This window comes from Pseudophryne corroboree, chromosome 4 (genome assembly GCF_028390025.1).
Source record: "Pseudophryne corroboree isolate aPseCor3 chromosome 4, aPseCor3.hap2, whole genome shotgun sequence".
NCBI lineage: Eukaryota > Metazoa > Chordata > Amphibia > Anura > Myobatrachidae > Pseudophryne > Pseudophryne corroboree.
The window spans coordinates 429367132-429382759 of record NC_086447.1 but is presented as its reverse complement, the minus strand read 5'-3'; the positions used below and the strand labels follow the sequence as shown (position 1 = coordinate 429382759).

At 47.3% G+C, this 15628-nt stretch overlaps 1 protein-coding gene across 1 annotated transcript in view; it reads right to left on the bottom strand.

Annotated features, from left to right (window-relative positions):
* The window catches only part of LOC134910927 (uncharacterized), a 455362-nt gene that overhangs the window by 412462 nt on the left and 27272 nt on the right, over positions 1-15628 (bottom strand). The window contains exon 12 of the mRNA XM_063919317.1: positions 12260-12401. Coding sequence (XP_063775387.1) covers positions 12260-12401 — 142 coding nt within the window. The remainder of the gene's footprint in view (positions 1-12259; positions 12402-15628) is intronic.

The following is a 15628-nucleotide window of genomic DNA, read 5'->3' as shown; positions in this document are numbered from 1 at the left end:
TAATCTTCTAGTTGGAAAGTCCTTACCAGGCCTGACTGTAGCAATGGAGAGAACCCAGGATCGTACCAGCCGGTGTTCCAGGAAAGGCTGGGCTGCTGAAGATAAAACGGCTGCTGTGGATACTGGCTGGAACCAGACTGTTGTTGATACGGAGTGGATACTGGCTGGGACCAGTTAAATAATAAACGAACTTGAGAGCGATGAAATAATAATGAAGTTTGGAGTTTGAGAGCGGTGAAATAATAATACCGGTGGAGAGTGGTAAACTGCAGAAAAGGACACCGGCCCTTTAAGAGAAGCTGTACACTGCTGGAAGCTGGGCTGGAAGCAGGTGATTGTTTGAGAGCGGTGAAATAATAATACCGGTGGAGAGTGGTAAACTGCAGAAAGGACACCGGCCCTTTAAGAGAAGCTGTACACTGCTGGAAGCTGGGCTGGAAGCAGGTGATTGTTGTAGCTGGAAACAGGTGAGTCCAGAATGGATCGGAGAGTCAGGCTACACCGCAGATGGAATGCTGGTGCGGGTCTCTATAGCAGAAGTCTGGAGACAGGAGCTGGAACCTGGAAGACAACCACAGGAGAGAGACAAACTGGAACTAGGTTAGACAACCAAAGCACTGACGCCTTCCTTGCTCAGGCACAGCTTACTTATACCTGCAGCAAGGAAGGGGTTGGCTAGGCAATTATGCAAATCAACAATACAGACAGCAGATTGGTGGAAATGATCAGATGACAAAATCCAAGATGGCTGCGCCCATGCAGACACTTGGAGGGAAGTTTGGTTTGTAATCCATGTGAGAATTGAAACAGTAATGGCGACGCCGGCCACAGGAGACAGGAGACGCCAGACTGACAAGCGCACATTTAACCACGCGGGCACAGCGGAGGCCGCGGCTGATGAAATCACCACTCTGACATTCTGCATGTGGAAACTCAGGAACAGCGGGATCCGGTCCTGGAACGCTGAGCCAGCCTTAGGAGGCATCTGAAGGGTAAGTAATGGCGTCCAGATACCCGGATCGTGACAGGTAGGGGGAAAAAGCTGCAGCATACAGCCAGTTCCCAGGAGCAAAAGTCCTCCCCCGCTTCCTCCAAGTCCACCGCATGACGCTGGGGCTCCACAGGCGGAGCCAGGTACGGTGGGGGCCCGTCTCAAAAACTTCAGCAATCAGTGGGCTCGCTCACGGGTGGATCCCTGGATCCTTCAAGTAGTATCTCAGGGGTACAAGCTGGAAATCGAGACGTCTCCCCCCCGCCGTTTCCTCAAATCTGCCTTGCCAACAACTCCCTCAGGCAGGGAGGCAGTGCTAGAGGCAATTCACAAGCTGTATTCCCAGCAGGTGATAGTCAAGGTGCCCCTACTTCAACAAGGACGGGGTTACTATTCCACAATGTTTGTGGTACCGAAACCGTACGGTTCGGTGAGACCCATTTTAAATTTGAAATCCTTGAACACATATATAAAAAAATTCAAGTTCAAGATGGAATCGCTCAGGGCGGTTATTGCAAGCCTGGACGAGGGGGATTACATGGTATCACTGGACATCAAGGATGCTTACCTGCATGTCCCCATTTACCATCCTCACCAGGAGTTCCTCAGATTTGTGGTACAGTATTGTCATTACCAATTCCAGACGTTGCCGCTTGGTCTATCCACGGCTCCGAGGGTCTTTACCAAGGTAATGGCCGAAATGATGATACTCCTTCGAAAGAAGGGAGTTTTAATTATCCCGTACTTGGACGATCTCCTGATAAAGGCGAGGTCCAGGGAACAGTTGTTGGTCGGGGTAGCACTATCTCGGGAGGTGCTACAACAGCACGGCTGGATTCTAAATATTCCAAAGTCACAGCTGGTCCCTACGACACGTCTACTGTTCCTGGGGATGGATCTGGACACAGAACAGAAAAAAGTGTTTCTCTCGGAGGAGAAGGCCAAGGAGCTGTCATCTCTAGTCAGAGGCCTCCTAAAACCAAAACAGGTGTCAGTGCATCACTGCACACGGATCCTGGGAAAGATGGTAGCTTCCTACGAAGCAATTCCATTCGGCAGGTTCCATGCAAGAACCTTTCAGTGGGACCTGTTGGACAAGTGGTCCGGAACGCATCTTCAGATGCATCGGCTGATAACCCTGTCTCCAAGGACCAGGGTGTCTCTGCTGTGGTGGCTGCAAAGTGCTCATCTTCAAGAGGGCCGCAGATTCGGCATACAGGACTGGGTCCTGGTGACCACGGATGCCAGCCTTCGAGGCTGGGGGGCAGTCACACAGGGAAGAAACTTCCAAGGACTATGGTCAAGTCAGGAGACTTGCCCTACACATAAATATTCTGGAACTGAGGGCCATTTTCAATGCCCTAAGTCAGGCAAAACCCCTGCTTCAAAACCAGCCGGTACTGATCCAGTCAGACAACATCACGGCAGTCGCCCATGTAAACCGACAGGGCGGCACGAGAAGCAGGACGGCGATGGCAGAAGCCACAAGGATTCTCCGATGGGCGGAAAATCACGTGGTAGCACTGTCAGCAGTGTTCATTCTGGGAGTGGACAACTGGGAAGCAGACTTCCTCAGCAGGCACGACCTCCACCCGGGAGAGTGGGGACTTCATCCAGAAGTCTTCCAACTGATTGTAAACCGTTGGGAAAGGCCACAGGTGGACATGATGGCGTCCCGCCTAAACAAAAAGCTAGAAAGATATTGCGCCAGGTGGGTGTACCGGTCGGTTTATGTGTTCCCTCCTCTTCCTCTCATACCAAAGGTACTGAGGATAATAAGGAGAAGAGGAGTAAGAACTATACTCATTGTTCCGGATTGGCCAAGAAGAACTTGGTACCCGGAACTACAAGAAATGATCTCAGAGGACCCATGGCCTCTGCCGCTCAGATAGGACCTGCTGCAGCAGGGGCCCTGTCTGTTCCAAGACTTACCGCGGCTGCGTTTGACGGCATGGCGGTTGAACACCGGATCCTGAAGGAAAAGGGCATTCCGGAGGAAGTCATTCCTACGCTGATTAAAGCTAGGAAAGAAGTGACCGCAAACCATTATCACCGCATTTGGCGAAAATATGTTGCGTGGTGTGAGGCCAGGAAGGCCCCAACGGAGGAATTTCAGCTGGGCCGTTTTCTACACTTCCTACAGTCAGGGGTGACTATGGGCCTCAAATTGGGTTCCATTAAGGTCCAGATTTCGGCTCTATCGATTTTCTTCCAGAGAGAACTGGCTTCACTACCTGAAGTTCAGACTTTTGTTAAAGGAGTGCTGCATATTTAGCCCCCTTTTGTGCCTCCAGTGGCACCTTGGGATCTCAACGTGGTGTTGGATTTCCTAAAGTCACATTGGTTTGAGCCACTTAAACCGTGGAATTGAAATATCTCACGTGGAAAGTGGTCATGTTGTTGGCCTTGGCTTCAGCCAGGCGTGTATCAGAATTGGCTGCTTTGTCATGTAAAAGCCCTTATCTGATTTTCCATATGGATAGGGCAGAATTGAGGACTCGTCCCCAATTTCTCCCTAAGGTGGTATCAGCCTTTCATCTGAACCAACCTATCGTGGTGCCTGCGGCTACTAAAGACTTGGAGGCTTCCAAGTTGTTGGACGTAGTCAGGGCCCTGAAAATGTATGTTTCCAGGACAGCTGGAGTCAGAAAGACTGACTCGCTATTTATCCTGTATGCGCCCAACAAGTTGGGTGCACCTGCTTCAAAGCAGACTATTGCTCGCTGGATCTGTAGTACGATTCAGCTTGCACATTCTGCGGCTGGACTGCCGCATCCTAAATCAGTGAAAGCCCATTCCACGAGGAAGGTGGGCTCTTCTTGGGCGGCTGCCCGAGGGGTCTCGGCTCTACAACTTTGCCGAGCAGCTACTTGGTCGGGGTCAAAAACATTTGCTAAATTCTACAAGTTTGACACCCTGGCTGAGGAGGACCTAGAGTTTGCCCATTCGGTGCTGCAGAGTCATCCGCACTCTCCCGCCCGTTTGGAAGCTTTGGTATAATCCCCATGGTCCTTACGGAGTCCCAGCATCCACTTAGGACGTCAGAGAAAATAAGAATTTACTCACCAGTAATTCTATTTCTCGTAGTCCGTAGTGGATGCTGGGCGCCCATCCCAAGTGCGGATTGTCTGCAATACTTGTATATAGTTATTGTTTAACTAAAGGGTTATTGTTGAGCCATCTGTTGAGAGGCTCAGTTATTGTCATACTGTTAACTGGGTATTGTATCACGAGTTATACGGTGTGATTGGTGTGGCTGGTATGAGTCTTACCCGGGATTCAAAATCCTTCCTTATTGTGTCAGCTCTTCCGGGCACAGTATCCTAACTGAAGTCTGGAGGAGGGTCATAGAGGGAGGAGCCAGTGCACACCAGTTAGACCAAAAGCTTTCTTTTAGTTGTGCCTAGTCTCCTGCGGAGCCGCTATTCCCCATGGTCCTTACGGAGTCCCAGCATCCACTACGGACTACGAGAAATAGAATTACCGGTGAGTAAATTCTTATTTTTTGCCCAGGGGGGCATGCTTACTACCACCCAGGGCCGGTGCTAGGGTGTTTGTCACTACCCTGCAAACTATAAATTTGTGCCCTCCCTTTCTCCCAAACTTTGCAAAGGGATAGTGCACGTCAAAGGTGCACAAAGCAAAAAGGGTGTGGTCTCACAAGGAAGGGGAGTGGCCACACAATAGTACCCACATTTCAAATTATGCCACACAGTAGCACAAACTTATTCACATTACACCAAACAGTAGTGTCCCTTATTCACATTACGACGTACAGTAGTGCCCCTTATTCACTTTACACAGTAGTACCCCTTACACACATTAAGCTACACAGTAGTGCCCCTTATACACATAATGCATATAGGTAGTAGTGCCCCTTGTATAGCTAATGCTTACAGTAGTAATGCCACTTATACACACAGCGGGTGCCACTGAGTGGGTTACGTCAGCCCTATATATATATATATATATATATATATATATATATGAATAATTATATATTTTTTTTTTTTCAGTGATCCCTGAGCCCGGGACAGACTCCATGGGACACCACACAGCGCTCTATAAATATCACCAACACATTTCAAGTCAGCAGAGTCATCCAGGGAGTCATATGAGAGGAAGCCATGTGGGGAGAAGGAGCAGGCCCCAGAGCTGAAATTTTCATGCGTCATGCAGTGGATTTAGTGGAAGCAGGGGAGGATTTCTGTTCTTGGGAACTGGCTGTATGGTGCAGCTTTTTCCCTCTACCCCTGCCTCTGGGCAGAAAGGACGCGCCTTTAACCCGCTTGCCTTTCTGGGGCCGAAAGGACTGTACCTGATAATACGGTGCTTTCTTTGGCTGTGAGGGAACCTGGGGTAAAAATGTCGACTTCCCAGCTGTCGCTGTGGAAACGAGGTCCGAGAGACCATCCCCAAACAATTCCTCACCCTTGTAAGGCAAAACTTCCATGTGCCTTTTAGAATCACAATGGATATATATATGGAAAAAAGCTCCAAATAGTGTAACACCATTTATTAAAACATACATAAAAACACAAACATGGGCCGAAAATGGACTCTCACCATCCAATAGATGTAATCAGGCAAGTTAACAGATGATAGCCAGGCGTCCCCAGAAATCGTCATCAAACAAGCAGGTAAGTAGTTCCAGTCACCGCCCAGTACCTCCACCAACGCGTTTCGATAACCTTCTGTTATCTTTCTCAAGATATATATATCCATTGTGAATATATTGGGGAGAAACCCTAACTCTCAGGAGGAAGAGGAATTAAGGATAATTGTTCAACTATGGCAATGACTGCTGTCTCCGTTTAAGAGATCTATTCTGTGCCCTCAATAATCTACTAAATGGTGAGGGTCCACTCATTTCTTTCCAATTACATTTATTGAATGGTATCACACTATTTGAAGCTTTTTCTTCCCCACATATACATCCGTGTGAGTGAACCAGGGGGAATTTGGATTCCTGAGAGAATTGTGAACAAGAAGTGCTGGATCTGATATAACAGGAGTAGGACTCCAGATCAAAGCCATTCATATCCATCTTGGGGTACGAGTCCAGCATTATCGTGTTTATATCAGCACAATTTATTGTGACAGTATTACGCTATGTGTACAATTTGTGTTTTCATTTAAGAGCTGCATGTCCAGTCCATATTCCAGTCAGCACAACCAGTGATTCTAGCGCCCCAGACCCTCTTGGTAAAATTTTCTTGTTGCTGACGTTGTTCATGCCGTAGACTTGCGTTATGTTGAATGCCATGTTGTACGGCGTGCTTGAGGTGTGAGCTGGTATGTATCTCACTTTAGTTTAACAATAAATCCTTTTCCTCGAAATGTCCATCTCCCTGGGCACAGTTCCTATAACTGGAGTCTGGAGGAGGGGCATAGAGGGAGGAGCCAGTTCACACCCTTTGAAAGTCTTAAAGTGCCCATGTCTCCTGCAGATCCCGTCTATACCCCATGGTTCTTGATGTGACCCCAGCATCCTCTACGGACTAAGAGAAAAGGATTTACCGGTAGGTATTAAAATCCTATTTTTTGTTCTGCTAGCAGCTCAGAATCAGTCCCATTGTCATAAGTGCATATTATATTATGCAACAACCATTTTCAATTGTATTAGCCAAATGAAGTGTCATTCTATAAAGGGTTAAAAGTGGACAGTGCATGTGAGTCCGTGGGTCAAAGGGACTCTGTACTGCACTCAATACACCCAGAACAGACCACACAGTGTGTCTGCAGTGGGTTTCACCCTCCCACTTCCTGGCAGAACCACCTTTCATGTGATACAGTATATCCAGAAAGATGGCAGTATTGCAGGTAATAGTAAAGATTAGGTCACAGCCTGCGTCAGAATATATCACACAGAAGATGGTGGCACCAGCTAAAGGCAGGGAGTTTGTGCTGCATAAAGGGGTGGGGCATTGATACATATAAATGCAGCCTCCAAAGCCTCCGTACCCCAAGGCAATGGCATCCACTATAGTTATGCTGGCCATACATCAGGGAGATATCGTTCCAACCAGCCAACTAGTTGGCTGGTTGGAACGATAATCTGGCAGTGTGTGGGAGCAAACGATTATCAGCCTTTTGCTTGCACACGCTAAAAAACGTCCAGAAACGGTCTATCCAACTAGTTGGGAAAATCAAACTTGTTTGATTTTCCCAACTAATCGTTCAGGTGTAGGGGAAACTTTCCCCCCAACTGAACGATAAGTAAGTGGACACTGGCCAGCAGCGTCCGCCTGCTTCTGTCACCCAGGATCCCTGGCAGCGGTACTGTGGAGCAGGAGCAGGTCCAGGGGTCACACCGGGACCCCAGCATTGGCACCTCACTCGAGAGCACTGCCTCCCACCCCCGCGATCACGGCACCCCACCTGCGGTCACTGCTCCCCCGCAATCGCGGCACCCCTGCACCGCACCAGCGATCGCGGCACCCCCGCATTCCACCCGCGATGAGAATGGAGGGAAGGAGATGGCGGGCGATGGGGGCTGTCACTGAGGAGGTGGATGAGTGAGTGAGGGCGCAGCGGTCAGCTATATGTAACATCAGGGCCGGTTCTCTGCCTTTTTGCACCCCGGGCGGGTAGTATGGGCGTTGCTTCATACAGGGGGCGTGGTCAGTTACGCCCCCTGTACAGTAGTAGCGCCGCTGAAATGCTGTGCGGTGCACTGCACAGCAAAGGTCCTCTTCACGAAGGGGGTGCGCGATGACGTCATCGCGCACCGCACAGTAAAGGTCCTCTTCACAGCGGGACGCAGCGGCAGCGGGACACAGAGGGGGGCACAGCACTGCAGTAGCGGATCTTGCCATGGTGTGGGGCCCTCCAGATGGCGCCGGCGCCCCGGGCAAAAGTCCTGCTTGCCCGTGGCAAGATCCGCTACTGTGTAACATGAAGGCAGTGACCACCCCCCTCCCCGACGTGCCCGTGCGCTGTGGAGCAGGAGCAGGTTCAGGGGTCACACTGGGACCCCAGCATTGGCACCCCACCTGAGATCACTGCACCCTTCCCGCGGTCACTGCCCCCACAATCACGGCACCCCGTACCTCGCCCCTGATCGCGGTCTGTAACAGTGATCGGCTTCCCCCTCCTCCTGCAGTGCCTCTATGTGCTGTGGAGCAGGAGAAGGTTCAGGGGTCACAACAGGACCCTATAATTGGCACCACTCCCGTGGTCACTAACCCCCCTTCCCCACGCGCGCGCGATCACGGCACCCCCGCATTTCACCCACGATCGCGGCACCCCCGCATCCCACCCGCGATCGCGGCACCCCCGCACTTTACCCGCGATCGCGCCCCCCCTCCCCTCCGCATTCCACCTGTGATGAGAATGGAGGGAAGGAGACGGCAGGCTAGGGGGGGCTGTCACTGAGGAGGTGGATGAGTGAGTGAGGGCGCAGTGGTCAGCTATATGTAACATGAAGGCAATGACCGCCCCCTCCCTCCGCCGTGTCTCTGTGTGCTGTGGAGCAGGTTCAGGGGTCACACTGGGACCCCAGCATTGGCACCCCACCTGAGATCACTGCACCCCTCGTGATCTGTAACATGAAGGCAGTGACCGGCTTCCCCATGCCGTGCCCCTATGCGCTGTGGAGCAGGTGCAGGGGTCACCTCAGCATTGGCAACATGCATTGGCTCCCCCCCCCACACCCCGTGCCCCTGTGTGCTGTGGAGCAGGAGAAGGTTCAGGGATCACACCAGGACCCATCATTGACACCACACCCACGGTCACTGCCCACCCCCCATGTGCGATCGCTGCACCCCCGCACTTTACCCGCGATCGCACCCTCCCCCCCCCGCATTCCACCCGCGATGAGAAAGGTGGGAAGGAGACGGTGGGCGAGGGGAGCTGCCACTGAGGAGGTGGAGGTGGATGAGTGAGTGAGGGCGCAGTGGGCTGCTATGACCCATACCCGCTATATGTCACATAAAGGCAGTGACCTGCTCCCCCTTCCACCCCTCTGTGCCCCTGTGTGCTGTGACACAGGGGTGGTCACCCATGAGCTGAATCCAGCCCATTGAGTGGGGGGCAGTTTTATTTTATTTATCGAATGGTGGGGAATAGGTGGCTCCCTGTCTCATGTGCTTGCACCCATACCTCCACCCACCCCCACCCCAACACACACAGACCCCATAGAGTAGTAATACAACCTGCCAGCAAATATATATATATATATATATATATATATATATAAGTCTGTAAATATAAGTCTGTAAAAGCCAGCACTCCTTCTCTGCTGTGACAATGTGCGTCTGTGATCCCAAAAGTTTTCCACACTCCTGCTCGAAGTTGGAAACAATATATGTATCATGAGGCGGCACTCAGACATCTAAATAAATGACACAAAGGACCCCCTTTGGTGAGACTCACCAGAGGGGATCCTTAGTGTCATTTATTTAGACGTCTGAGTGCTGAGTGCCACCTCACGACACACACACATTATATATATATATTTATATATATATATATATATATATATATATACACACACACACACACACACACACACACACACACGCACACACATGGGCGCCGATTCTGTCGGTGCTCCTGGGATTGAGCACCCATGGAAAATTTTGAGTACTGGGCAGGATGGGAAAGGGGGGCAGTAAAATGGGCAAGGTGGGCTGGCTGAGAGAGGGGGAGACACTTGGTTGGGGGGGCAGTAATGATGGGGAACACTAGGCTGGTGAAAGAGCAGACACTGAGATGGGAGCACTGACCTGCTGCTGGTACATTCCTGCCTGGCTGCGCACGCTTGCTGGCAAATAGCAAGATACCCAGCACATGAAACCCCTGGCAAGGGGCATGACACTCAGCACGTGAAACCTTTGGCAATGAGCAGGTAATTTATAAGTAATTAGAAGCTTTACTGTAGAGCATAATGTATCATGGGCATTGCGGTGTGTGTGTGGCATAATATTGTGCCGGGGGCATTACTGTGTTGGGCTTTCCGCCTACTTCTGTGACATCACAAGTTGTGAGAGAGACGTGATGGAGAGCGAGATGTGGGGGTGAGAGAGAGACGTGATGGAGATCGAGCTGTGGGGGGTGAGAGAGAGACGTGATGGAGAGCGAGATGTGGGGGTGAGAGAGAGACGTGATGGAGATCGAGCTGTGGGGGGTGAGAGAGAGATGTGATGGAGAGTGAGATGTGGGCACACCAATTCCACAGTGCCATCCCCTCCCACCACTTGCGAGCACCGCCACAATAAGGGCCAACGCACATATAGCTTTGTATACTGTTATATTATACAGTGAAGCTGGCGCAAACCATGAGTCCAAAATATGTAGATAATATTATTATCATTAATAATAATAATAATAATAATATTTTTTTTATTTCTATGGCGCCACAAGGGCTCTGCAGCGCCCATTGCAGAGTACATAAACAAATGAGCAGAACAAGAAAACAGCACATACAGTTCCAGACAATATAGGACAAGTACAAGGTATTTAACCATAGCTGCATCAGCAAAACCTGGCACTGGAACAGGGTGGCAGAAAACCGAGAGTATGGTGCCATCAAAGGGAGTATAGAGTATAGCATAGTGTAAGAGAAGGAAAAGCACATGAGGGAAGAGGGCCCTGCTCGTGAGAGCTTACATGTACTGTAATAATGAATGGTGTTTAGCTGCAGTGAGAATACCAGTAGGTGGTTAGAACAAAAATCTGTGAGTCTGGTGGTACTGCGAGTGTCACATACAGCCACACTTATTTGTGGGTGCGAGCTGTTTGTACTTGTTTGTACTCATGCGACCTGGGAATTTCCCAGGTCTGTAAAGCAGAAAATTCCCATGTCTCAGCCTGACTGCTTCTCAGCTAGTTTCCTTTCAAACATACCAAAAACCCAGGTTGATGCGCATTCACCTGCAAAAACCCGGGTTTTTGCAGCATGTGTAAAAGGGGTATTAAACTGCTCATAATTGAGCAGTGAGAATTCCATTCCTAACTGAACATAACTGAAACTATTTGTTTTTCCAATTGTTACATTGTAAGTCTAGAATTAAAAATGTATCCACAATGAGATACAATCTTCAGCTATAGTGGAGCTGATACCTGCATAATTAACAGGAAAACTTTTTTTTAACCCCTGGATGTCTACATGGACTGAAGAGGACCAATCTTCACTGGAAGTAGGTGAGTATTTTTTTTTTTTTTTACAGGTACCCTAATGGATTCTACTGGACAAGGGGACATGAATGGAGGCGTAGGATGTAGGTAAGTGTGTAAGCAAACTTATACTTTCAAGGTGTGTGTGTATGTGTGTTTATTTCTATATTTCTTTTACTGTGGAACTACAAGTACCAGCAGGTCCATTAATACCTCGCATGCTGGTACTTGTGGTTTTCCAAGTTCCAACTTGCCTTGGCAGCCCAACCATGCTGGGATCCATAGTTTACTATAAAAATAAGTGAATTTAATAAATGTATGGTGATGAAAGAAAGGCCCAGTTTCACTGAAATAAAGACACTTCTGTATAATTTGAATTAAAACACCCCCAAAACTGAAGTACTGTCCGCATACTTCTGTGACATCACAAGTTGGATAGAAGTTGACAGGTTGGTTGGTCTGATGAAAAGTTGGTTAGATGTGTGGAGCACTGATGAAAAGTTGGTTAGATGTGTGAAGCACTGATGAAAAGTTGGTTAGATGTGTGGAGCACTGATGAAAAGTTGGTTAGATGTGTGAAGCACTGATGAAAAGTTGGTTAGATGTGTGGAGCACTGATGAAAAGTTGGTTTGATGTGTGGAGCACTGATGAAAAGTTGGTTAGATGTGTGGAGCACTGATGAAAAGTTGGTTAGATGTGTGGAGCACTGATGAAAAGTTGGTTAGATGTGTGGAGCACTGATGAAAAGTTGGTTAGATATGTGGAGCACTGATGAAAAGTTGGTTAGATGTGTGGAGCACTGTTTTAGTTGAACAGACAAGTTGGATGGTTGGAAGTTTGGAGTGTTGGAGAAAAGTTGGTCTGATGTATGGCTAGCATTACACTCCCTGACGACAATGCAAGCAATAACTAAACCTTAACTTGTCAGATCATCACCGTCCTCTGAAAGTGATATCCAGTCTTTTCATTCTGATCTGTGGCTGTTACTAGTTGCCCAATCACAATTAAAATTGTGCCACAAATCTATGCCTGAAGCGTAGATCTATAACTGACACTGTGAAGCCAAGCCCATCATGATGTTCATCTCTTGGTGGTCATTAAAGGGTTAAAGTACAGGTCAGTTCAATATTCAGGCCCTTAAGACATACCTAACATATTTTTCTCTTCATTTGAGAGTGCTAGCTCTGTTTCTTCCTCCTTATATGGTGAGGGATCATCATTTTTCCAGTCATTTGGGTCTGCACTTCTCACAGACGGGACTGATATCATGGAGGAGTCTCCCACAAACATCTGGAAGGAGATATTGCATAGGAGATATAAGGCCAGTATATAAACAACAAGGCACAGAACTGTCTAAAGAAATGATGCTTAATGTTCTGCTTTTTATGCGTAGAACATACTCAATAAACCAATGGGCATGTAATGAAAAACATCGTTATTAAGGCTATAAAAATGAAATGTTAAGCACCACAGAGAATCTGTTAAAATGTGGTTGTATATTGAAGAATGTGCATAGCAAATCCAGATGTGGGGCAGGGAAACAGATTGGATTTAATGCACTGTATAAGTGAGATATGCCTGCGCATTATAGCACACTGTAATTATATTAACCATTCGAACACAACGGACAAGCTTTTGGCTGCCAAGCAAATTTTTTATAAAAAAAACACACATTTCTCTTACATGAGCCATTGGCAGCTCAACAACACAATTTATAGTAACTCAGCCTTGATTACTTTACTACTTCTCACTCATTCTTTCATTAGTTCTTCTCCTTATCATTACAGCACTCTATTCACCCTCACACTTATACAGTGCCTTGCTAAAGTATTCACCCGCCTTGGCTTTTTACCTACTTTGTTACTTTATAACTTGTCATTTATTTATTTTTTAATCTGAATTTTATGTGATGGATATGCACAAAATAGTCTAAGTTGGTGAAGTGAAATGAGAAAAATGTATATAAAAAAGAATTTTTATATATAAAAATCTGAAAATTGGCATGCACATGTACTCACCCCCTTTGCTATGAAGCCCCTCAAAAGTTCTGGTGCAACCCATTACCTTCATAAGTCACATAATTAGTGAAATGAAGTCCACCTGTGTGCAATCTAAGTGTCACATGATCTGTCAGTATAAACACACCTTTTCTGAAAGGCCCCAGAGGCTGCAACACCACTAAGCAAGAGGCATCACACCATGAAGACCAAGAAGCTCTCCAAACAAGTTAGGGACAAAGTTGTTGAGAAGTACAAGTCAGGATTGGGTTATAAAAAAAATCCAAATCTTTGATGATCCACCGGGAACACCATCAAATCCATCATCCTCAAATGGAAAGAACATGGTACCACAACAAACCTGCCAAGAGAGGGCCGGCCACCAAAACTTACAGACCGGGCAAGGAGCGCATTAATCAGAGAGGCAGCACAGAGACCACAGGTAACCCTGAAGGAGCTGCAGAGTTCCACAGCAGAGACTGGTGTATCTGCGCATGTGACCACAATAAGCCGTACAGTCCATAGAGCTGGGCTTTATGTAAAAGTGGCCAGAAAAAAAGCCATTACTTAGTGTTAAAAATAAGAAGGCACATTTTTGAGTTTGCCAAAAGGCATGTGGACGACTCCCCAAATGTATGGAGGAAGGTGCTCTGGTCAGATGAGACTAAAATTTAACTTTTCGGCCACAAAGAAAAATGCTATGTCAGCGCAAACCCAACACATCCCATCACCCCAAGAACACCATCCCCACAGTGAAACATGGTGGTGGCAGCATCATGCTGTTGGGATGTTTTCAGCAGCTGAGACTGGGAAACTGTTTCGAGTTGAGGAAAAGATGGATGGTGCTAAATATAGGGATATTCTTGAGCAAAACCTGTTTCAGTCTGCCTGTGATTTGAGACTGGGACAATGACCCGAAGCTTGCTGCTAAAGCAACACTCGAGTGGTTTAAGGGGAAACATTTAAATGTGTTGGAATGGCCTAGTCAAAGCCCAGATCTCAATCCAATTGAGAATCTGTGGTCAGACTTGAAGATTGCTGTTCTCAAGCGGAAACCATCCAACATGAATGAGCTGGAGCAGTTTTATCTTGAGGAATGGGCAAAAATCCCAGTGGCAAGATGTGGCAATCTCATAGAGACTTATCCAAAGCGACTTGCAGTTGTAATTGCCGCAAAAGGTGGTTCTAGAATGACTTGCAGCTGTAATTGCTGCAAAAGGTGGCTCTAGAAAGTATTGACTTTAGGGGGGTGAATAGTTATGCACGCTGAAGTTTTCTGTTATTTTGTCCTATTTATTGCTTACTTCACAATAAAAAAAAAAACATCTTCAAAGTTGTAGGCATGTTCTGTGAATGAAATTATGCAATCCTTCAAACAATCCATTTTAATTCCAGGTTGTGAGGCAACAAAACATGAAAAATGCAAAGGGGGGTGAATACTGTACTTTAGCAAGGCACTGTATATCCTATAATGTCTCTGACGGTTCCATTCCGTCAGGCTTGATCTGTACCATATGTTTTAAAATCTTCACTTAATGGCCCTCATTCCGAGTTGTTCGCTCTGTAATTTTCTTCGCATCGCAGCGATTTTCCGCTATTTGCGCATGCGCAATGTTCACACTGCGACTGCGCCAAGTAAATTTGCTAAGAAGTTTGGTATTTTACTCACGGCATTACGAGGTTTTTTCTTAGGTCTGGTGATCGTTGTGTGATTGACAGGAAGTGGGTGTTTCTGGGCGGAAACAGGCCGTTTTATGGGAGTGTGTGAAAAAACGCTGCCATTTCTGGGAAAAACGCGGGAGTGGCTGGAGAAACGGAGGAGTGTCTGGGTGAACGCTGGGTGTGTTTGTGACGTCAAACCAGGAACGACAAGCACTGAACTGATCGCAGATGCCGAGTAAGTCTCGAGCTACTCAAAAACTGCTTCGAAATTTCTATTCGCAATTTTGAGAATCTTTCGTTCGCAATTTTGCTAAGCTAAGATTCACTCCCAGTAGGCGGCGGCTTAGCGTGTGCAATGCTGCTAAAAGCAGCTTGCGAGCGAACAACTCGGAATGAGGGCCAATGTACATACACCCAGTGATCTAAGTGGAAATTTTTACATGGTGTTAAGCAATATGTAATTGAATGAAATATGATAGCTTTGCAATTAAAGCAATAGTAGAATGGGCAAAATGCCACCATATATCAGCCCACTCAAGTGACTGCTTACACCTGTGATAAATAGGCAATTCTGTGAGAGTTAAAGAATGCTTACACTCATGCTGTGATCAAGCTGTCATAAAATGGAAACTTTTTTTTTCTTGTATCACTCTAAGTTATAATGTAATAAAGAACTTGAAGAAAATGTGGTTCCATGTCATGTGAGCATACCATAGGCAACTTCATCACTGAATATTTTTTCCAGGTACACCTTTTAACCAGGCAGGTGCATCTGCCACCGTAATATGTTGTGCACGTCAAATCGCTACATGACAATTAATACACAGAGTGATTCAAAAGTCTCAGTACACCCTTTTG